At 45.1% G+C, this 24,145-nt stretch overlaps 1 protein-coding gene across 9 annotated transcripts in view; it reads right to left on the bottom strand.

Moving 5' to 3' along the window:
- The window catches only part of MCM8 (minichromosome maintenance 8 homologous recombination repair factor), a 112,532-nt gene that overhangs the window by 36,415 nt on the left and 51,972 nt on the right, over positions 1–24,145 (bottom strand). For all 9 annotated transcript variants that reach the window (XR_013620963.1, XM_068132055.2, XM_068132056.2 and 6 more), the window contains 5 exons: positions 13,922–14,224; positions 12,937–13,022; positions 12,701–12,852; positions 2,014–2,209; positions 1,656–1,686 (listed from right to left, as the gene is read on the bottom strand). Coding sequence is in view for 8 of the 9 variants with exons in the window: in XM_068132055.2 (XP_067988156.1) it covers positions 1,656–1,686; positions 2,014–2,209; positions 12,701–12,852; positions 12,937–13,022; positions 13,922–14,224 (768 nt within the window). In the remaining variant the exon portion in view is untranslated. The remainder of the gene's footprint in view (positions 1–1,655; positions 1,687–2,013; positions 2,210–12,700; positions 12,853–12,936; positions 13,023–13,921; positions 14,225–24,145) is intronic.

The following is a 24,145-nucleotide window of genomic DNA, read 5'->3' as shown; positions in this document are numbered from 1 at the left end:
TCTCAGTTAACAGTCAACATTCCAATTAACAAATTGAGTTTTTCATCACAGATACTCGAAAAATCTCACCTGCAAATTCATAATTTATATATTTTCATGCAAAAAAAAAAAATGTGTTTCTTAAAAACCTGTATCCCAAGTGGAGCAGTGTTTAACCCAGAGCCTTTCATAGAGGTTTGGTCAGTCACCCTACATGTTAACACCTTTGATTAAAGCACCAAATTTGATCCCAGACTCAGCGGGGTAATGGTTAGAGCGTCCGCCCCGAGTGAGGAGGGAGGGGAGGGGGAGTGAGGAGGGAGGGGGGCAGTGGGGAGTGAGGAGTGAGGGGGGGAGTGGGGAGTGAAGAGGGAGGGGGGAAGTGGGGAGTGAGGAGGAAGGAGGGGGATTGAGGATGGAGAGTGGGGAGTGAGGAAGGAGGGGGGAGTGAGGAGGGAATGAGGAGGGGGAGGAAGCGAGTGAGGAGGGAGGGGAGTGAGGACGGAGGGGAGTGAGGAGGGAGGGGAGGGGGAGGAGGGAGGAGGGAGGGGCGAGGAGGGAGGGGAGTGAGGATGGAGAGTGGGGAATGAGGAGGGGGAGGGAGCGAGTGAGGTGGGAGGGGAGTGAGGAGGGAAGGGGAGGGAGGAGTGAGGAGGGAGGGGAGTGAGGAGGAAGGGGAGTGAGGAGGGCAGAGGGAGTGAAGGGTGAGGGAAGTGAGGAGGGAGGGGAGAGAGGAAGGAGGAGAGTGAGGAGGGAGGAGAGTGAGGAGGGAGAAGGGGGAGTGAGGAGGAAGGGGGGAGAGAGGAGGAAGGGGGGAGTGAGAGGGGAGGGAGCGAGTGAGGAGGAAGGTGAGATGGCGGAGGAGTGAGGAGGAGGGGGGAGTGAGGAGGGAGGAGGAGAATTAGAAGGTCCATGGCTCATGGATAAGCTGGAATACTAATGAAACACACACATGCAGCCAAATACGAGACAACACTAGACTTCACCTCACCTGAACACTGCTGCTGAGTTGGGGGCAATTTGAGATTATTTCGAGGTGACACGATCTTTATGATGTCACTTTATGATGTTGCAGCAGGGCAATTAAGGAGAAATTTCCTCTTCCTAAATGGATCCAAATATGTGGGGTTTATCCGTGCTCTATCCCATTTAAATAAATGAATGTCAAGCAAGAAAGCAGCACTTTGACATGATTCGGCCAGGACTCGAACCGCTGATCTCCCAGGCTCAGAGCGGACGCTCTAACCATAACTCCACTGAGTAAAAAAAAAACAAAAAAAAAAACAGTAATAACCGAGTAAAAATGTTTAAAACATCTAACCATAACTCCACTGAGTGAGGTTTAATAATTATTTATTCGCCATAATCTTTGACAAAATAAAAATCCACGCCAAATTCAACGTGACTGCTTTTATCCAGACTCTCAAAGCACAAGCACGACAATCACCATCTGTGCTTCATGCTGTACACTTGCATGTACTGCAATCTAAACCCACCTTAAATAATTATCATTATTGATAATTAAGTTGCATGGATTTTGATGATAAATCAAGTTACATGTACAGCAAGCAACTCAAATCTGCCCAATTATTAACGTTTATGGAATAATACAAGCAGAAAAGTTTTTAAACCAAAATATAGCAAATAAACAATGTGAAAGGTATGCCCACACCTACCTCATGGCCGTAAATAGTTGGGCAAATGGAACTGCAAAATAAATTGACAGTTAGTATGAAAACTATGACACCTGAAAATGTAATCAGGAGCCCAAAAAGGAAGAAGAAAACTTAGCAAGCACCGTCCATAAACAATAAGAAATGCTGCCAATATGCACATTAGTTATCCATGGCACGTGCTGATACAGCTTGCCGAACATTTTCCTCCAATCAAAAGGCACGCCTACATCTTTCCCCGACTCTTGAATGCAGAAGCTGAGTTCGATGGAAAGGCATCATCAGCATCAGCTTTACAAGCATTGGTAAAATTACTTTTTACTGCAAAAGCGCACTCAACAATGTGATCGGATTTGCTCACTGGACAATGAGTCGGAAGAGGTTTTCCTGCGCTTGGATCTCCTGAACTGCAAAGAGATCTTTCAGAGAGAACTCCATAGCAATTCCCAGGGTTGTTTCTGCACTGGATGCACCGCACCGCCCTTTGGTGTTACCAATGGCATTGGCTTGGATGTACAGCAGGAACATGCACTTGTCTTTGTTGTTCCGGTTACGTCCTGCAACGACAATGACAATTCAATGACATCTCCTGAAGAAGACTTCGACAGGAAGTCTCAAGTTAATCATTCGAACCTGTTTGTCCATTTTACTGCAGGATCCCTCAAAAACACTTAGTCGTAAGAAGCTGAAATATTGTACATGACACCTGTTTACCTTTAGTGCAATTTTACTGTTGTATCCTGGAAGTGTCAGGTTCAAGAACACAATTTTTCAACAACTCAAAAATTATGAGGAAGGTGACATTTTGAACTTGATTTAACCAAGCCGAAGCAGAGCCGGTTGAGTTTTTGTGTAACGATACAATTCGGTCCCTGGTTCAAGTATGCAGCTGTAGTCACTGCAGAACATCAAGTTGGAAGATGGTAAAAATGTGCACATCATTTCAGTATTTCCATAATAAGCACTTAATTAAGTAGTAGATAATGGCAATAAAGCCTTCTGTGAAAAAACCCCATCTTGGAGCAGACATTCTGGCACGGTGGCCAGGGTGAATGCATTTTCGTGCTTTGTCCACCCCAGGTTTCTGCAAGGCGCACACCGTCCACCATCAACTCCATTCTGCTTAAACTACCTAAATCCAGGATCACTGCTCACCTCCACTCATTCGTTCCTCTCTTTTGCCACCTGTGGAACCAACTTCTACATTCTATTCAATCTCATTCTTCCCTCCACGTCTTCAAGACAGCTGTTCATCATCATCTCAAATCATCCCCAATCCAAAACCATGATCTCCTCTCTACACCTGTTAACCGAGAATTGGCACTGCCATAGGCAGAGATTAGAATTGTACCAAAAGGCATTTGGCGCATATGCCTGAGGAGGAACAGTAGTATGTTTGCTCTGGTTCTACATGTTATTGGGGATGAGGTCGACGTTCATAGGTGGATCCAAGGGGTGTGGTACCTCCCCCCCTCCCCCCCCCTTCTGATTTTCAATGATAAGTTATATGCTATGATATTGGATACAGTCCAGTGACAGATATAGAGGGGTGCACACCGTTCAACTTACTCTTCATGCGTGAGTCAGTTCTGTGTGTGTGTTTACAGGATACACTCGTGATGAGAGCTGTCGAGTTAATCTTTTAACTGCGTATTAAATGTTTCCCAATCATGCTGTTCATCTTTTTAAGAGTGCTTTAAATGTGCGTTTCCCAAATGGCATGTCCAAGCACATGGTAATGAAGTGTTATATTACATTACCTAATCAAGTGTTACATTACGTAATGAAGCGTAATGGCTGACATGGATGAGAGGTATCGAGTTAATATTTAATAGTGCATTAAATGCGTGTCCCAATCACACTGTTCATCTTTTAAGAGTGCTTTAAATGCGCGTTGCCCAGTCGGTCCATCAGCGGATTTTTTTCACAGAATGTGACAACAGCGTGGTCATTCTTGTTTTGACTTAAGCAACGGCTGGGCAAGTCGACTCACCATTTCCTGCTTTGACCCATTACTCATCGCGAATCTGCTGAACTGTTGGGCCAGGGAAGAACGCAAGGAACTGCAGAAACTTCCAAGAATGCAGGAAATGCCATTTCTGATAATCATATTTTTCAAAACCTCCTGGGGGAGGACCTACAGACCCTGACGTCCCCCCCCTCTCCCCACGTTTGGCAATATGACAATGCACCCTCCCCCTACCCAACCCCTAAACCCCATCCAACCACCCCCTCCTCTCCACCCCTCACCCCCCCCCCCCCCCCCACCCTTCCGTTCTGTTACTGGATCCGTCCCTGAAGTTTATGAAATGATAAACATCCTCTGTTGCTGACCAGTATAAACTGAAAACGTAGATAAACAGATTCCCACAACCAGAAGAAAGAATGTCAATCAGTATGAGAACGAATTGAAGACATTATCAGCGAGCTGCGAGCATGGAAACTTGCACACACATCGTACTCGATTATGGTACATTTTTGCAATGGTACAGTAAAGTACAAAGTAGGAGACTCACTGTTCAGAGATCACCTTTCATTTAATTGATCACAGATACATCAAGCTAATTTAATATGCACAAAGGGTTGAGTCATGGAATGGAATCCATAACAATAAATGTGTGTGTGTGTGTGTGTGTGTGTGTGTGGTGTGTGTGTGGTGTGTGTGTGGTGTGTGTGGTGTGTGTGTGTGGTGTGTCAGTGGGTGTCCTTCTTAACTCCAAAACCATGAAATCTAGCATGAATACTAAGGAAACTCGAAGAGAGTGCATTAATGAAAACTAGGTATTTGGGTAAATTTAAACACCCCTTTTGAATATAATTAAGAGGATGCTCATCATGAAAAAATAAAAAATAAAGCTTATCCTTGGTCAACCCACTTTTACCACGCAGGGGTCTTAAGCTGCTATTTGTTTCGGCCTGCTGAAAAACGCCTTACCTTGAAACAGGCCGCAAAGGTTTCTGAACGATAAAGCCCTCATCATCGAATGCCTGATCTTCATACCTACGAATTGTTCATCACTTGCCAAGCCAGCCATTCCTTATCGACCGTTTCGTTGGAGTGCTTACTTGAGTGCTTAAGCAACTTGGCGAGCACTCTACAAGTTGCTTAGTAATAGAACAAACCCTTGTTTCACCATTCTCTCACCTTTCCATTTCTTTTATTTGCCTTTTTACTTCAATATTTGTAATGACTTTGTTGCTGAACTTTGAGTGCTATTCTTCAATGTTTGTTTGTTTGCAAGCCATGGAGATACAGTTGACAGCGGTTCCTTTTTTGACGATAGTCGTTTTTTGGGGCTGAGTGGGAAAGGCTGGAAAAGGCTGAGTGGAAATTGGTACATTTAAAATTATATACAGTCGGAACCCGCTATTCGTGGTTGATAAAATGCGACATGTTTCTCTATTCACGGAAAAAGGCCCCGCGAATTCGCGGTTTTTTCCCCCTATTCGCAGCCATGTTCCACGAATTTGCGGTTTTTCAAGGGCGCAAAAAAAATGTCACGAGCCACCAGCTTGACACATTTATAAAACCCATATACCAGTCATGCAAAAAGCAAGTGGATATACGCAAAAAACATTATATACAAGCCGTGAGCATGACCTGCTTATAAAGTATGGTACTGTACAGCCGTTAGCACGACACACTTATAAAACCCATCTTTTACCAGCCATGCAAAAAGCAGATGGACGTACGCAAAAAGACATCTTATACAAGCCGTGAGCATGACCTGCTTATACTGTACAGTACCGTGCATTCACTGCTGTGTGCATAGCGTTTTCATGGCTTTCTCGGGTGCAAATTTTAGCCGCACTATAAGCGAGCTTCGCGAGATATCCCACCAGATTTGTAAACGAGTCATCCTCCGCGAATTATACAATGCAAACGCTTTACTAAATCGATCACAGTTTGCAATTTACGATAAAGTATCATCAGAGATGTTACACAATGAAAACGCTTAGGGGAATGTTCCATCAGCGACTAAAACAAATCATCCTCCACTAAAACAAGTCATCCTCCACGAGTTATAGAATGCAAATGCTTCATTAAATCTATTATTGAAATTAGCAGATACGCTCGATACGGCATCATCCGAAAGCATCCCCCACAAACAATGGGCTCCAGCAGATACCCACAATGCTCGCAATCCTACATATAAATACAGATTGTGTCCTCCATCTCCATCATTGTTCTCGTCCCGTTGCTTCAACCTGTGGTTTTGACTTGCTCTGCTCATCGTTCAATCACGGCTCCCAAGCGCAAGAGCAGTGCCGGAGATGCATCGACGACCAGGAGGCAGAATAAAGTGATGTGCCTGAGCCAGATAGTGGAGCTGCTCGACCAGCTTTCGAGAGGAGAGAGTGCGGCCTCTGTTGGCAGGCATTATGGCGTCAACGAATGCACTGTTTGCTACATATGGAAGAAGGAGAAGGTGATTCGTGAGAGAGTTTCAGCGAGCACTGTATCGAGTACAAAGGTTGTCACCCATGTCCAGAATATCCACATGGAAAGGATGAAGAAGACTCTCAGAATATGGATCAACGACAACACGCAGACGAGGGACTTCATGCTGAAAGTCATGATGCTGAACCATTCCCTAAATCCGCTCATCGAGGACGAGTTGGATGCCATTCCAAAGGTTTCCGAGGAGGAGGACGCGGAGGTGGGCACAATAATGAGGAAGAGGTGCTGAGGTCCAACCTCACAGTCCAGTTCCTGGGCGAGTTGCTGCAGGACAAGTGGACGATTGTGGACAGGGTACAAGACGCTGACCCAGTCATGGAGAGGTTCAAGAGGAATGAACATCAAGTTCAATAGGGCATTGGATGATGCGCTGCTCCTGTACAAAGAGCTGCATCGAAATGTTGGGCAATGTGTCAAGCAGCTCCCCATCACCCATTTCTTCAGCCCTGCTCCTTCCACCTCAAGATCACCAGCATTCTCCCCAGCATCCTCACCAGCATTCTCACCAGGGTCCTCACCAGCATTCTCACCAGCGTCCTCACCTTCTCCTACCTCTCCCTTAGTGCATGATTTTGCTGCACCATCATTTGGGTCGCCCTCACAGTTCGAGGAATTTCTTGGGATTTTAATTCATCACCACCATCATCATCATCATCATCACCATCATCATCATCATCAGCATTTGAAAGTTGTGTGTGTTTGTGAAATAAATTTTTTCAATGGTACATGATGGTGTTGTTTTTTTTTTTACTTTCACGGTACGGTATGGTTAAGCACTTTAAATAAACTGTAAGCCCATTCCTTCAATAAATTGGAAATGGTACCTGGTGTTGTAGTTATTTTAGTTTTTTTGTAAGCATTTTTTGTGAAACTGTAATCATATGCATTTGCGGTCGAAAACATTTAAAACTTTTAAAATGTTCCTCCATGAATTAGGAACCGCCGGGAACCTATAATGTATCCCCCTTTTCCTCATTGAAACAATGCCACGGCATACATTCACGGGATTTTCTTCGACCTTCGCGGATTATCGCCGCCATTCGCGGGTTTTGTCTAGCCATTTCTGGGACTTTCATCGACCATCGTGGATTATCGTCGACATTCTCGGGATTTGCGTCACCAATCCCGGATTTTGCCTCACCGTTTGCGGTTTGTTCTTCTCTATTCACAGATTTTTGCGACTCGGGAACCTATCCTCCCTTTTTTCAATGAAACAATGCCCCACTATGCGCTGGTTTTGCTATTCGCTGGTTTTCCAGGAACATACCCCCCACGAATAGCGGGGTCCGACTGTATATACGAGAGACAGTCAATAAGTAACTTTAAAATATTTTTCACAACTTGTTTATTGCATGTACGTGTGTAACAACTGTTATTTTTTAACATAATCTCCATTGCATTCAATGCATTTTTCCAGCGCTTTACTAAGGCCTGGATTCCTCCAGAACAAAAATCTTTTGGCTGCCTGTGTAGCCATTCGTGCACCACCTTTTGGACCTCTTCGTTGGATCAGAAAGTGGTTCCACCAAGTACCTCTTTAAGTGGCCCAAATATGTGGTAATCCGAAGGGGCGAGGTCTGGCGAGTAGGGTGGATGAGGAAGACACTCAAAATGCAGATCCTCGACTGTTGCACCTGTAGTGCGGGCAATATGGGGCCGAGCATTGTCACGCTGCAGCAAAACACCGGTAGTGAGTAGTCCACAACGTTTTGATCTGATTGCTGGTTTCAGATTATTTTAAGGAGGTCGCAGTATGATGCACTGGTGACTGTGGTCCCTCTGGGCATGTAATGCTCTACAAGTGGGCCTCGGCTATCCCAGAAGAGCGTCAGCATCACTTTTCCAGCAGACGGCTGTGTGCGGAATTTTTTGGGGTTCGGTGAAGTTTAATGGCACCACTCTTTGCTTGCCCTCTTCGTTTCTGGCTGAAAGTAGTGGACCCAGCTTTCATCCCCAGTCACTACACGCTTTAAGCGTCGCCTTCTGTTTCGTAACGTCGCAGAAGTTCTTCACATGCGTCCACTCGCCGTTCTTTCAGTTCGGGTACGAGTTGTCTAGGCACCCACCTTGCGGAACCCCAGCACGTTGTGAATGATATGGTGTATTGAACCATGGCTAATGTTCAATTCGGACACCACTTCATCCAGCGTAATGTGGCGGTTTTCCCTTAGCACGTGCTCAACTCCTGCAACCATTTCTGGTGCGTCGGCTGTGTGAGGCCAGCCCGAGCGAGCAGCGTCTGCCACACTGGACACGTCACTTTTAAACTTCCTGTCCCAGTCGTACACCTGCTGCAGCGATAAACATGCGTCACCATATTGCATCTTCATTCAATGATGGATTTCACTGGGATTCACACCCTCACTTCCCAAGAAACAGATGACAGAACGTTGCTCCTCCCTGGTGCATGCTTCTAAGGGAGCCGCCATCTGGGAACTGCTCTACTGACGTCATACGCTCAATGTTGACAGATCTAAAACAGGCAAAACATGACTCTTACCCACAGATATAACATATGTCGTCTACAACTAAACACATTACATTCTTGAATTTATATCGCCATTTTAAGGTTACTTATTGACTGGCCCTCGCGTATATACATATATATATATATATATGTATATGTATTTTTACCCTCGCCTGAGGAGAGGGTATTGCATTTGAGTATGTTTGTTATTCCGGCAAGTTTGTTGGTTGGTTTGTCTGTCTGTCTGTCTGTCTGTTTGTGCGCAGTACTATGTCTACATCGTTGCACATAGCATCACCATACTTTACACACATATTTGCCTTGCCATGCAATAGACTGTGCCCAATTTTTAACTCTCTAGGCCCAAAGTCAAGCTCAAGGTCACCCAAAACGTGAAATCAGGGGGGTCGAGTTTTCATTTAAAATATATTTCAAACCACTATAACTCTAAAAGTACATGAGATATGCATACACTTACTGTTACTAACATACAGGAAGTCACATACGACATTTCATTTGGCACCATGACCTTTGACCTTGAGTGACCTTGAAAGGTCAAACTCAAGGTCAAAAATTTTTTTTTTTTTTACTAATAACTGTCAAACATTATCTGATTCCCTTCTAACCAACACCAAAATGTTCATTATTCAATTCCCGAAAAATAACATGTGGCATAAAATGGTCAAAAATGCTTAGTTGTAATTATTTTTGGGGTCAAAGGTCAGGGGGCCAAGTTTTCATTGAAAATATATTTCAAACCACTATAACTCTGAAAGGACAAGGGATATGCATACACGTACTCAGTTACCTTCCATTGCTTAGCGTATATACATGTATAGATTTCCCGCCATTTTGATCCAAAATGGCCGATAAAAAAGTACATTCAGGCAAGTCCTCGGTCTCTGACCGATTTTTCATCTGTTTGTCTGTCTGTTTTTGTGCAGTACTACGTCTACATCGTTGCACATAGCATCGCCATACTTTACACACATATTTGCCTTGCCCTGGAATAGACTGTGCCAAATGTTTAACTCTCTAGGCCCAAGGTCAAGCTCAAGGTCACCCAAAACGTGAAAATTGTGACCGCAGTGTAAAGCCGGGGCAAGGCGGAGTGATACAGCGGAAGGATTCGACGGTTTAAATGAAGCCGCGGTGAGGCGGATTTTCTTTGAGACCTTCATCCTGATTTTGTTACCTCCGCCACCAAAGGTGCCCTGGAGGTTGTGTTTTCACCCCTGTCTGTTTGTTCGTTTGTTACTTGCCGGAATAGATTCCGGCAAGTATGTTGGTTGGTTGGTTACTTGCCGGAATAGATTCGCCGAAATAGATTTTGGGTGGTGAGGGGGCTTGAAGCCAGATTGTAATCTTACAGCCGCCATGTTGGTGCTCGCCGTCACTGCGATGCGAAGCGAAAGACGCCTCAGAGCTGTCAAATTCACAATCGCTATGTCGTATGTACAGTGAACCCTCGTTTATCGCGGGGGTTACGTTCCAGAACCCCCCGCGATAAACGAAAATCCGCGAAGTAGCGACCATTTTTTTTATTTATATATATATATATTTTAAAGCATTATGAACTCCCCACACTCTTATTAACCTTTCCCATACTCTTATAAACACTTCCTATACTCTTAAACACTTTTTACACTCTTAAACATACGTAATTTTAACAACATATAAAATTCTAATGGGTACTCACCATTGAAGATACTGTAGCTACCCATGGGTTCCCCAAGCAAGACCAGCATCAGAATCTCCTTGCTCCAGCCGGTGACGTCACCGGCGGGGATTCCCGGCGCGAGAGTGGCTGGTCACGTGACCGCTAAAGCGTGCCGCGCTTTGCGGGTATAATCAGCTACACCTGTTGATCACGTGACCACCGATTCACCGAAGCACGCCACGCTTGAGAGGCGTGGCTTTCGGTTTCTGGTTGTGCTTTATAATGCAGCCCGATAAATGGGCTTTTCAGTGTTCCCGAGTTGGTTTTGAGAATAAATATCTTCTCGGACGAGTTTGTGTCTTGCCCGTCATTTCGTCCGTATCAAGCAAGAGCCCCGGCTCTTCAATACTACAACTTGCGTGATGAAGATGATGATGAATTAGCTGTGCAGTACTGATGACGATGAAGGTGATGACGATGATGAATGTACTGGCGTTTTCCATACGCACGACTCTTTGTCTACCCTTCTACTGTACACTATGTACAGTATTTTATTTCTTGTAATATGTTTTAAATACTGTATTTTTCTTATTTCTTTACGTTTTTTAATTTTTTAGGCTAGAAAATGCTTATTTTACCACAAAAATATTTAAAATAATAGTATATAAAAATACATTTATACCGCAAAATCCCGCGATATAGCGAAAAATCCGCGATATAATTTTACATATACTAGCGAGAAAAAACCGCGATGTACCGAATCCACGAAAAGTGAACCGCGATATAGCGAGGGATGACTGTACTCCCGATACGTGTTTCCTTCATTGTAAAAACTACCAAGTCAACAGTTAAAAGGATTTTGAGCCGATAGGTGTTACGGCCTTGGCAAGATCGATGGAGACAGCGATATGTTAGCTTATACACCGCCCAAATAGCTATGTGGAATTCTCTCATGTCGAGATTAAATCCACGTCGTTTGAACTTTGGCAGAGGTCATTATTTACTTTTAATGATGTTTATATACTAATCAAAAAGAAGATAATTGGTTTAGGGTCGTCCTTTCCGCATATCTCGTGGGATTGTGAGTTGGAGAGACGACCGTGATGGCTGGGAGTGGGTTGGCATTCTCTCAAGCAGGGATTCAACCCATGTCGTTATGTATTATTATTTTGATCCAAAATGGCCGATAAAAAGTACATTCTGGCAAGCCCTCGGTCTCTGACCGATTTTTCATCTGTTTGTCTGTCTGTTTGTCTGTTTGTCCGCACAGAATAAATATGATTTTCTCTGCAACCGTTGGTCCGATCGACAATAAATTTTCACCATAGGTGCAACCCCAACTGTATAATTTTTTTATGATAATTATGACGTCATAGGTCATGTGGTTCGGCCGCCATCTTGGAAAAAAAACGAAAAACTTTGCACCTCTATATATCCGAAAGCGCTGAATAGAAAAAATTGAGACATGGCTCATTGTAAATAACTCTCCATGTGGAATAACATCTGTGAATGATGATGTCATAGGTGCCTCCATTATGACGTCATAATTTGACAAGTACAAAACGTCATCCAATCAAGATGAAATTTGAGCATAATCTGGGAATAAATTAGTGGAGAAAAAATGACAATGATGACGTCATCGGTCACGTGGTTTGGCCGCCATATTTGTTTTAACACAAAAGCCTTTAAAATAAAAATGAAAATACATCCAGGCGAGGGTTTGCAATCTCTGATTGCTCTTTTTCTTGTTTTTTTTTGCATGAGATTGCATTGTTTCACCTTTTTGTGTGATCTGTGGAAGGAGGGGAAGAGGTGGGAGAAGGGAGGGGAGGAGGAAGGGGCAGGGAAGGGAGGAGGAAGGGGCAGGGAAGGGAGGAGGAAGGGGCAGGGAAGGGAGGAGGAAGGGGCAGGGAAGGGAGGAAGGGGTAGGGATGTGAGAAGGGAGGGGCAGGGATGGGGTGGAAGGAGGGAGAGGTGAGGTGGATGGACATGGGAGGAGGGAGGGGAATGGGTGGGAGTCTATAGGGGAGTGGGTAGGAGTCTGGAGGGGAGGGGTAGGAGTCTGGAGGGAAGTGGGTAGGAGTCTGGAGGGGAAGGGGAAGGAGTCTGGAGGGAAGGGGTGGGATGAGGCAGAGGGAAGGGGTGGGATGAGGCAGAGGAAAGGGTGGGATGGGAGGAAGGAGGGGAAGATGTGGGTCTGGAGGGGTGGGGGTAGGAGTCTGGAGGGGAAGGGGAAGGAGTCTGGAGGGAAGGGGTAGGGGTCTGGAGGTCGGAGGAACGTGGTGGGAGGAGGCAGGAGATTGGGTGGGAGGAGAGACCCGGCTATAGGGGAGTGGGTCTATAGGGGAGCAACGCTGGGTACTTTTTCTAGCACAAAATAACATGACCTGTGAAGTGAGACCAAAACAGAATTTTAGAAAGTAAATATTTAAAGTAAAACAAAAGAAGAAAAGCTTTACCTTCGTCACTGGCTACCACCTTAACCACTCCTGTTACAGTGATGATGTCTCCAGGGACACAACTGTCAACGAGGTCCTGAACAAGCTCACACTCCACTGTGCGGGGTATTCTGCCGGCTTCACGCTGTTCGTCAGCCATTATCTCCTGAACCCTGAAACAAAGTAAATTGAAACAAAATGCACATCAAACATTGGTCTGCTTATTTAAATACTCAAATCCCTAGTCTAACACCTACTTCAGAATTTGCCAGTCCACAGTCTCAGTGAGTGGAGAGTTGCGGATGGGAATAAACAACTTCCCACGACATTGAGTATCTGCACACTGATCAAAGAGACAAAGGAGAGTCGTCTCACACAATGTCATCGTTATTTGAAAAATATTTGATGGATTTCGAGAAAATTAATTCAAGTTTACAAATTCATCTGGGTATAGACTGGGAGCAAGATAGGCCAATTTGATACCGATGCTGTCATTTTAAAGAATGTTTACAATAGCCTATTTGCATAACAGTGACAGCTCAACTGTCACTGTGTATCCGCCCATCCTTGATGGTAGCACAATGCAGTTATGAAACACGTGAGCAGCAAGTTGTAGTTTTCAGCCAATGAGATTATCGTTTCATCAGCCGGTGATAATGGCCTTTGTTGAGGCAGTGCCAGCATGGGAGATTTAGAGAGGCTTGTGGGTCTGGTATTCATACATCATGTGATGATCAATGTACAGCTTGCCAATGGTTTTGTAATTCAAAGGTATTCTATGTACTGGTTTCCCAACTGCTATATAGTCGAGTGCCATGAATAAAAAGTGACAAAACGAAATGCACGAGGAGGTTGCAAAAACAAATTCATTTTTTATGATGAAAATTATGACAAGAAGGTATCCTCAGTTAAAATCACAAAGGGACTACTTAGTGAGATGTCATAAAAGTCCAAGCAATGTGGCAGAAATTCTCACCAACAAAGGTTTTGGAGTATTTTGGATGATGGGCAGTCCCGCCCTACCTTTAATATTGAAAACCTCTCCTGGCATCAGGGTTGAGGAGTGTATGGGCCAATTCAGGCCAAAGACTAATCAGAAAAGACAAAGCGACTCGTTCCCAGAAATCCAGTATGACTGAAGATGCTTATGCACCAAGTTAGCCATACGACTTCCCCGTCTACACACAACATTGCATGAACATTTCAACAGTGGTTCAACATACCAATAAATCAATCAATTACCTTGGTGGGTGAGGTGAACTTTCCATAAGGCAAAGGCACACCCTGTTCCGTACCGCAGGTATTGCAGGAAAAAGCAAGTTGCACGCAGAGGGGCTTTATGTTACCGACACGCACCACGGTACCACGGATGGCCACAAACTTCCCATATGAATTGGCCCGCAGATTCTTGAGCAGTGTCCAGGGTTCATAATTGTAAATTCTGACACTGATCATGGGCACTTTCACAATGGGAGGCTCTTCCCCTCCCAGGTCAGCTTGTTGCTGAAACTCCACAACAATCTTTTCTAGATCTTTTGTCAATATCTGAGGGAACACAAACAAGACCCATCACTGGCAATTGGACTTTTGAGGAATCATTTTTGGCAGAAAACGAAGACTGGAAAATAATGCATCATGTCAAATCATAAGCAAGACTAGAACGCTACTCAGTAGAGCGCATACTCCCGCCGTGGGTGGCCGCTGCTGAGCCCTATCTTCCAATGGTAAAAAATCCTTCAAAAAATTCCTGGATCCGGAATCATATCCTGAGCTTCACCAAAAACTAATCAATTCTTTCTTATCCCAAGGGCAATCATCCCACCAACTTTCATCCAAATCCGTTCAGAACTTTTCCAGATATCTTGTTCACAAACACACGAACACACACACGGACGGACACAATCGAATGCATTACTCCCTTGTGGGAGTAATAAGTTCAAACTAGGGTCAAAGTGCTCCAGTAAACAGCTGTAGTTTGATGGTTTCACTGCTAAAGTGACAATACTTTGTTTATAAGCAGCGTTTGAGAGAGGGACTTCCTGGTGGTGTATGAGTGATAATCACTGAAGGCTGGAGTACTTGTGATAAATATCTGCAGAGGCTTTTCATCAAGAAATTTCATTATTAAACACAGCTTCATATATACCTCTTTCTGACCCATGGCCCCCTTTCCATGGGAGACACAACCAAGACCAACCAACACAACTTAAGGTTAAGGCATAGTCCCGATGCCTCATGGCGAGTTTGGTCTTCTGAGAAGATTTTGAATTAATACTAATATTTGAGGCAAAACCCCCCTTTCACTGTCTTTATATGGAGCACATCCAGATGGAGAGCACAACCACTTGAGACCTTGCTGTCCTGATGCATCATACCAAATTTGGTCCATATCGGTCAGGTAGTTTGTGAGGAAAATATGTTTTCATCAAATGTTAACATACACCAGTTTGACACCAAGACCCACTCTATGAGATTATTTCGGAGAAATAACTAATAGTAGGATTGTAACATGAAAGAAAACTACAGATTGACCACTCAAGATCAATGCTGCCGATATTAACATACATTTCAGATCTTACTGATCACCAGAGTGAAATAAAAAGAGAAATAAACATATCACAGCTGCACAAAGGCACAAGCTATCATTTCATTTGTGCATCGGTTAAGCTGCCAACATGCAGGAAAACCTATTTGGCATTCATGTTTAAAAATAATAATAAAAAACACCCCCCCCCCCCCCCCCCCCCCCACAAGAGCGTGGTCAAAATTGTTTAGGCCTTGGCGGTGAAGAAAATATGTACAACAATAAATGTCAGGGTGTGTCTCCTCCATAACTCCAAAACCATGAAACCTAGTGGCCGAAACTTTGCATGCATACAAAAGGGATCTCCAGGGGAGTGCATGAATGAAAACTGGGTTTATAGAGTACAGATTATATATAGTTGCTCGTCACAACTAGGTTGTACATCACCAAAAGGTGGACAGAGGTTATATTTTCACCCTTGTTGGTTTGTCTGTCTGTGAGCAGGATATGGGGTGCGAGGGTGTTCATCTGCTCGGTATCACAGCCAGTGATGTTGGGGCCAGCTAGCTCAGTTATGAGCAAAAAGTGAAAAGTAGTAGTCTGCCAGTCAATCGTAGAGCAATTAAGTCAATCTCACCTCCATATAGTTCACCGCTGAAACTAACACCTTGCGGTGTTAGGCCGACGAGGCTCTGGCTAAGGGAAGGAAAACCCTGAAAATAAACCTACTGTAGAGGGCCAACAACTCGCTCAGTTCAAAACTATTGTTATGGAAACTGCAAGTGAAACTCAAATATCAGCTGATACTTGTCATGGTTATGGTGAGGCAACAGTCCAAATTTGTTGACAGTATGACACTTCTGGACCAAAGTCGAAAGGACGATCAGCGGCCGACAACATCGATAACCAGGCCAAAATAAGAAATTATTATAGGATGCTGGAATGTCAGAATACTATAGACTGTTGGTTGGCACAATTTCCCCACATAAGATGATCCATAAGGAAGCATGGACCTCCCCAGGAGGAAAGGCAAAGAACCAGATGGAACACATGATGGTAAGCTAACAACATATGACATTGATAAATGGACACTTGAGCTATGAGGGGTTGCAGATATTGCAAGTGACAACCAACTACTGCAAACAAAAATCAAACTGAAATTAAAGACAAAGCAAAAGGGCAAAGAGAACAAAAAGAAATTTGATACAATCAAACTGCAACAACCAGCAATCAAAACAAGTCTCAATAAAGGTAAGAAACAAGTATGATGTGCTACAACATTATGATGAATCGGAGGACATAGTGGAGAGAAAGTGGCAGCATTTTGAGAAAGAATATACGGTAGCAAAACGGCAAAATAGGTTCTGGGTTACAAAAAGAGAGGTCAAAAACCATGGATCAGCAACGAGTCTTGGGAGACAATTGAGGAGAGAAGAAGATTGAAGAGCAATGTGGAACAGGCAAGGTCAAACAGAATCAAAGAGAACCTGAAAACAGAATACATGAATAAGGATGAAGAAGTCAAGAAAAGCATTAGAATAGAAAAACAAGAAAATGGGCAGATGATCTTGATATAATAGCTAAAAAAGCAGAAGTAATTGGAGGATGAAAGAGCTATATGTGACTAGACGACCCATGACCCGTTGGGTCAATGTTACTATATATAATTAAGGGGTTACCATGGTTACAGTGGTTACAGTGGGGGACAAAGGTCAACCTATGGCGAAGATATATAATTTTCTCACACTTTCTAATAGAGAGGCAAAATGCCATATAAAACTAAATTTACTGGTTCTAATTGCTTTTATTTATCAATCCTCACATAGAAGAGCAGTTTTTAGTAATGAGCAGTGAGGAGAAGACCCCTCAGCCAATGATGCCACCCCACAGCCAATGATGTGACCCCTCAGCCAATGATGCTACCCCTCAGCCAATGATGTGACCCCTCAGCCAATGATGCTACACCTCAGCCAATGATGCCACACCTCAGCCAATGATGCTACACCTCAGCCAATGATGCTACCCCTCAGCCAATGATGTGACCCCTCAGCCAATGATGTTACCCCTCAGCCAATGATGCCACCCCTCAGCCAATGATGCCACCCCTCAGCCAATGATGTGACCCCTCAGCCAATGATGCTACCCCTCAGCCAATGATGCTACACCTCAGCCAATGATGTCGCCCCTCAGCCAATGATGTCGCCCCTCAGCCAATGATGTCGCCCCTCAGCCAATGATGTCACCCCTCAGCCAATGATGTCGCCCCTCAGCCAATGATGCCGCCCCTCAGCCAATGATGTCGCCCCTCAGCCAATGATGTCGCCCCTCAGCCAATGATGTCGCCCCTCAGCCAATGATGCCGCCCCTCAGCCAATGATGCCGCCCCTCAGCCAATGATGTCGCCCCTCAGCCAATGATGTCGCCCCTCAGCCAATGATGTCGCCCCTCAGCCAATGATGTCGCCCCTCAGCCAATGATGTCGCCCCTCAGCCAATGATGTTGCCCCTCAGCCAATGATGCCGCCCCGCATCCAATGATGCCGCCCCGCATCCAATGATGCCGCCCCTCAACCAATGATGCCGCCCCTCAGCCAATGATGCCGCCCCTCAGCCAACGATGCCGCCCCTCAGCCAATGATGCCGCCCCTCAGCCAATGATGCCGCCCCTCAGCCAATGATGTCGCCCCTCAGCCAATGATGTCGCCCCTCAGCCAATGATGTCGCCCCTCAGCCAATGATGTCGCCCCTCAGCCAATGATGTCGCCCCTCAGCCAATGATGCCGCCCCGCATCCAATGATGCCGCCCCGCATCCAATGATGCCGCCCCTCAGCCAATGATGCCGCCCCTCAGCCAATGATGCCGCCCCTCAGCCAATGATGCCGCCCCTCAGCCAATGATGCCGCCCCTCAGCCAATGATGTCGCCCCTCAGCCAATGATGCCGCCCCTCAGCCAATGATGCCGCCCCTCAGCCAATGATGTCGCCCCTCAGCCAATGATGTCGCCCCTCAGCCAATGATGTCGCCCCTCAGCCAATGATGTCGCCCCTCAGCCAATGATGTCGCCCCTCAGCCAATGATGTCGCCCTCAGCCAATGATGTCGCCCCTCAGCCAATGATGTCGCCCCTCAGCCAATGATGTCGCCCCTCAGCCAATGATGTCGCCCCTCAGCCAATGATGCCGCCCCTCAGCCAATGATGCCGCCCCTCAGCCAATGATGCCGCCCCTCAGCCAATGATGTCGCCCCTCAGCCAATGATGCCGCCCCTCAGCCAATGATGCCGCCCCTCAGCCAATGATGTTGCCCCTCAGCCAATGATGTCACCCCTCAGCCAATGATGCTACACCTCAGCCAATGATGCTACCCCTCAGCCAATGATGCTACCCCTCAGCCAATGATGCTACCCCTCAGCCAATGATGCTACCCTTCAGCCAATGATGCCACCCCTCAGCCAATGATGCTACCCCTCAGCCAATGATGTGACCCCTCAGCCAATGATGCTACACCTCAGCCAATGATGCTACCCCTCAGCCAATGATGCTACACCTCAGCCAATGATGCTACCCCTCAGCCAATGATGCTACCCCTCAGTCAATGATGCTACCCCTCAGCCAATGATGCTACCCCTCAGCCAATGATGCTACACCTCAGCCAATGATGCTACCCCTCAGCCAATGATGCTACCCCTCAGCCAATGATGCTACTCCTCAGCCAATGATGCTACCCCTCAGCCAATGATGCTACCCCTCAGCCAATGATGCTACCCCTCAGCCAATGATGCTACCCCTCAGCCAATGATGCTACACCTCAGCCAATGATGCTACCCCTCAGCCAATGATGATGATGATGCTACCCCTAGACGACCCATGACCCATTGGGTCAATGTCAGTTTGAATAGATATGAGAATAGAACTAAAGCGAACGCTGGACATCATCAGGGAGATTATTTGGGCCAGCAAGCCAGAAGGCTCACCTCTCCAGCGTTCTAAATCACTTACCTGTGACACGTGATTTCGACCCTTATCTCCGATCACGTTGACGGAAATCACCACAGCATATCGTCAAGATCCCTCCAAAAGGCTCGTCTTTGTCACATACATCACGCAACGTGCGATCCACAGCCTCGAAACTCTCTCTCCTGATCATAGGACACTCATCCCACACGATGAGTTTTGTACTTCGAAAGAGGTCTGCGATAGTGGAATTTTTATCGATGTTGCATACGCCATCTTCCCTCGGTGTCAGAGGGATTTGGAACCTTGAGTGCGCTGTTCTTCCACCAGGCTTGAGGGTAGCAGCTATGCCAGATGAGGCCACCGCAGGGGGCAACTTCTCCACTCGCTCTCACTTTAGAGAGAATCAGGTTAATAAGAAACGTCTTCCCTGTGCCTCCAGGCGCGTCAATGAAAATCATTGATGACTGATTCGTGCGGATGTTGCTATTCGCGTCCATAGACGTGAGGTGTGATTCGTTGTCTGCGTCCGTAGCGCCGTCGGAGGGTTGATACGACATTCTTCCTGCAAATAGTATTGTGTTTGTGCTATCGTTTTGCCGATCATCAAATGACAAATAAATTACATTGTGAAAATTAAAGATTTCAAATAAACCTATTTAAAGTGTATGCGCATATAAATAATAAAAAAAATCGAAGAAATATCTCTCGGTAATTTCCTGAAACATAATTTACTTCCGGGTAATAATGTTGAATGAAATGACGAAGATATATACTGTATGCCTGTTATTTTAGGCGGTGTATTTTTGTATATCAATGTGGCGCGATTTTTAAAATATATCTCTGCAATTTCCCGTGTGTGCGTGAATGTTCTCAATTATTTATTTTACCGAGTCTAAAACCATCGATAAAAATGAAATCAGATGGCGACTTAGATTGAAGATAAAGGCGGGAAACAGACTCAATGGCCTTGAAGATACAAGCCTTTCAGAATTCATTTCGTTCTATAAACGGAAACTTTCATCAGATTTTCTTCCCGTTTTTTTTCAACCGAGTCTAAAACTATGTTAGCGACTGTGAAAAATGAAATGATATATCGAATTTGATTTGAAATAAAACTGAGAGAGAGAGCAAGACACCACGGGCCTACAAAACAGGCCTCAAAGCTATGCGAGTTAATAAAATGGTGGATATTACTACTCTCTCAAAGGGGTAAGCCACGCCCCCGGACCGATCGAATGTTACATACAAACACGCAAGATTTCAATTTTATAATTATATAGATTACGAAGACCCTCAGTAATGAAAGAAGCAAAAGTGTGAATGCAATTTTTTTAAATACATAGGCTAAGGCTCGTAAGAGAGCTGACACACACACCGACAAACACACACACATGGACATACTGACGAGACAAACACTTAACACAGCCATTGAGCTTGGGGGTAAGTGCTATCGCTGCCTTCACTTCTCAGGATACTCTGATCACCAGTTTTCCGTTTTCAAATTGAAATTCCGTTTTATTTCCTGAAAGTCCCTGTCGTGTCCATCTTGTTTATCCCTTGTACCCCGTCCCAGCCCTCTCTCTTCCACAGATCTCCTGATGTCCCTGTTCCCTACAGTTGTTGTGCTTCCCACTCTCACCCCATCTTGTCTCCTGCTTGCTTTGTTACATGTTATATGTGTTAGCTCTTATACGAGCCAAGACTTAGGAGACAAAAAAGATAGGAAGCAGCACATACTATTTTAAAGCCTTGCGAATGACTCGAACCGGTACAAACCGGATGGGTGTTTTTTTTTTTTTTAAAGGAGACATCATCCTTACTGGATAGCCGTTGGCTTCCTAGGGGAGCTCGTCCGCCATTTGCCAGGGGTTGATTTTGGTCCTGGCAAGGGTTCACGGTCGCCCTCCCCACGAGCAAAGCCAGTGAGGGATGTCAGTTTAGTCACCGAACCCGACCATGTGGCAGGTAGCACTGGGTTACATGTTACCAGTGGTAGTCCCAAAGGACTGACCCGATCTGAAAATCTACGATTAATAGGCAGTTGTCCTGAAACAACTTGCCTTCGCCTCCTGGAAGGCAAATCCAACGAAAGGCAATTTCATTTCCTTTCACAAAGCTCGGAACAAGTGTGTGTCTACCCTCAGGAGAGCCAGGAAACAATATCTCTCTACTCTCAAGAGTGAACTCTCAAACTTGTCTCCCTCTTCCAAATCATGGTGGCATCTTGTCAAATCTGTTTCTGGTGTTTGTTCCCCCTCCATCCCCTCCCTTACCTCAAACGGCTACACAGCTGACTCCCCATGTGAAAAAGCTGAATGCCTCAACTCTGTGTTTGCCTCAAAATCTTGTGTCCCAAACCCGTCTCTCTCTGTACCCACCGTACCCAGTCATACCCAGCTGCTCCAGGACTGTTTCTTTCCTGACAAGGTGGAGAAGTTTCTGTCAATCCTCGACTCTGATTCTGCAACTGGACCAGATGGCATCAGCCCACGGCTCTTAAAATCCTGCTCTGCCGCTCTTTCACACCCTCTCTCTGTTCTCTCCACCCTCTGAATTTGCTCAAGGTCATCTGTCATCAGCTTGGAAATCAGCCAACATTACCGCTTTACACAAAAAAATGTGCAAAAACAGATCCTTGCAATTGCAGACCAATCAGCCTGCTCCCAATTATCAGCAAAGTCATGGAATCCATCATTGCTTCGGATATCAAATCCTTCCTCTTCTCCAATGGCTTGATCTCTGATCATCAATTTGGATTCAGACCAGGTCACTCTACTCTGGACATGCTGCTTCTGCTGTCTCAACAATGGATGGAGGTCCTCAATGTCAAACAGGAAATTAGACCTGTCTCCCTTGACAAAGCACGTGCCTTCGATACGGTCTGGCACCTCGTTCTGCTCAGCAAACTCTCCTCCTAAGGCATCCATGGAAATCTCCACTTATCACTTGTGGACTTCCTCTCTGGTCGTAGTCAACGTGTGGCCCTGAATGGATTTCTCTCATCTCCCCTTCCTGTTCAGGTTGGAGTTCCCCAAGGCTGTTCCCCAAGTTCCCCAAGGCTGTTCTGGGCCCTGTGCTTTTTCTGGTCTTCATCAATGATCTCTCCGACTCTCTAGAAAATCCTCTCTATCTCTTTGCTGATGACTCCACTCTCTGCCGCTCCATACCTCATCCCTCAGATCGGCAGACTGCAGCCTCCTCACTCTCTGCAGACCTGGACAAAATCACAGACTGGTCAAACAAGTGGCACATGTCTTTCAATCCTGACAAATCTCACACTCTCACTACGTCTCTCCGAAAAGACCGTCTGGACAACCCTCCCATCTACTTTCTCAACAATCCTCTCCAAGAAGTTCTGTCACTCAAACTCTTGGGTCTCACAATCTGCCATGATCTTTTCTGGAAAAACCACATTTCCAAGCTGGCCTCCAATGCCAGTCGCCGACTGGGCATCCTTCGTCGTGTGAAGTCCTTCCTTGACACACCTGAGCTCCTCACCACATACAAGGCTTTCATCTGCAGCTGAATGGAATACTGCTCTCCCCTCTGGGCTGGTGCTCCTGCCTCACACCGAGCCCGGCTTCACGCTGTTGAACTTTTCGTCTTCTGTGTCGGGTTTTTTTTTTTTTGTCATTAATGTTAGCTCTTACACGAGCCTCGATCTTGCATACAAAAAAAAAATACGAATAGAAGAAACAGCAAGGAAGGAAAGGTAGAGAGAACATTTTGAATAAAACTCAAATAGACCAATACCTAATGATTCTATAACAGAAGAGGAGTGTGATCCTGTTATGTAAGAAATCAGCACAATTCGTATCTCAAAATCAGAATGGTAATAAAGAAGATGGCACTGTGTGCGTGCGTGTGTGTGTGTGTGTGTGTATATATATATATATGTATATATTTTAGATGGTGGTTTAGTACTCCTAGGGGTGTAAGAAACTCTGATACCATAAAAAAGGGGGCACTAAATGTCGAAACAACCCCTACAACAGGTGTAAGACTCCTCCCCCTATTCTATAGGGGGAGGCTGAATAAGCTTCAACTTCAAAAAAAAGGACATAAATTGCGTTATTTACAAAAAAAAAAAAGAAGAAGGAAACTTTTGTTAATGGCGCCATGAATATCGGGAACCCACCGTTTAGAGGCCATTTTTCCCCGCAAAGCGGGGGTTGGCCTTTTCGGGGACCGTGGTTGTTGTTGTTTTTTGGTCCCCTTTTTGAAGCAATTTTTTGCAATTTGCAATTTTGCAAAGCAATTTTGAAGCAAACATCCAAATGCTTTTTGGAGCAATGTTTTACGGCCGGATGCAAATGTTTTACGGCCATGAATATCGGGAACGTGACACAGAAAACCCTTCTGATAAAAGATGGGGCATTTTGAGAAAACCTAACTTGCACATGATCACATGAAATGAAACCTAAAACAATGAAATATGTTAAACACGAACGGCACTCGGTAGAGAGCATACCTCCGCCAGGCTGAACAGTTTATGTTTAGTATCCCACTGACAGGCCTGATGTGGTCGGACCTGAACCAAAATCTAATCGGCTCATTATTGTCACCAAATCAACTCCTCTACCTACTTTTGCCAAGACTTGTCCACAACTTTTTGAAATGTAATGCCTTATATCGTTTTTCGGGCCTATCTCTCAATGGCAAATAATCACTTTAAAGTTTAAAAAAATTGTCATATCTGGATCTGGATCTTCACAAACATCTAATTACTTCTTCCTTGTCACACAGCGAACCTGTCTTTTCATCCGAATCGGTCCACAACTTTATGAGATATTGTGTTAAATATCGAATTTAGCCCCATCTGTCATTCGGGAAGAATCACTTACAAAATTTGAGTATCTGGATCCGGATTCTAATCTTCAAAATCTAATAAATTCTTCCTCGTCAGACACCCAACCTGTCCACCACATTTCGTCCAAGTTCGACAACAAACTTTTGAGATATCTTTCTCACAGACAAACAAACATACA

Source organism: Myxine glutinosa, chromosome 12 (assembly GCF_964187855.1).
Source record: "Myxine glutinosa chromosome 12, kmMyxGlut1.1, whole genome shotgun sequence".
Lineage (NCBI taxonomy): Eukaryota > Metazoa > Chordata > Myxini > Myxiniformes > Myxinidae > Myxine > Myxine glutinosa.
This window is presented reverse-complemented; position numbering and strand designations above follow the sequence as displayed.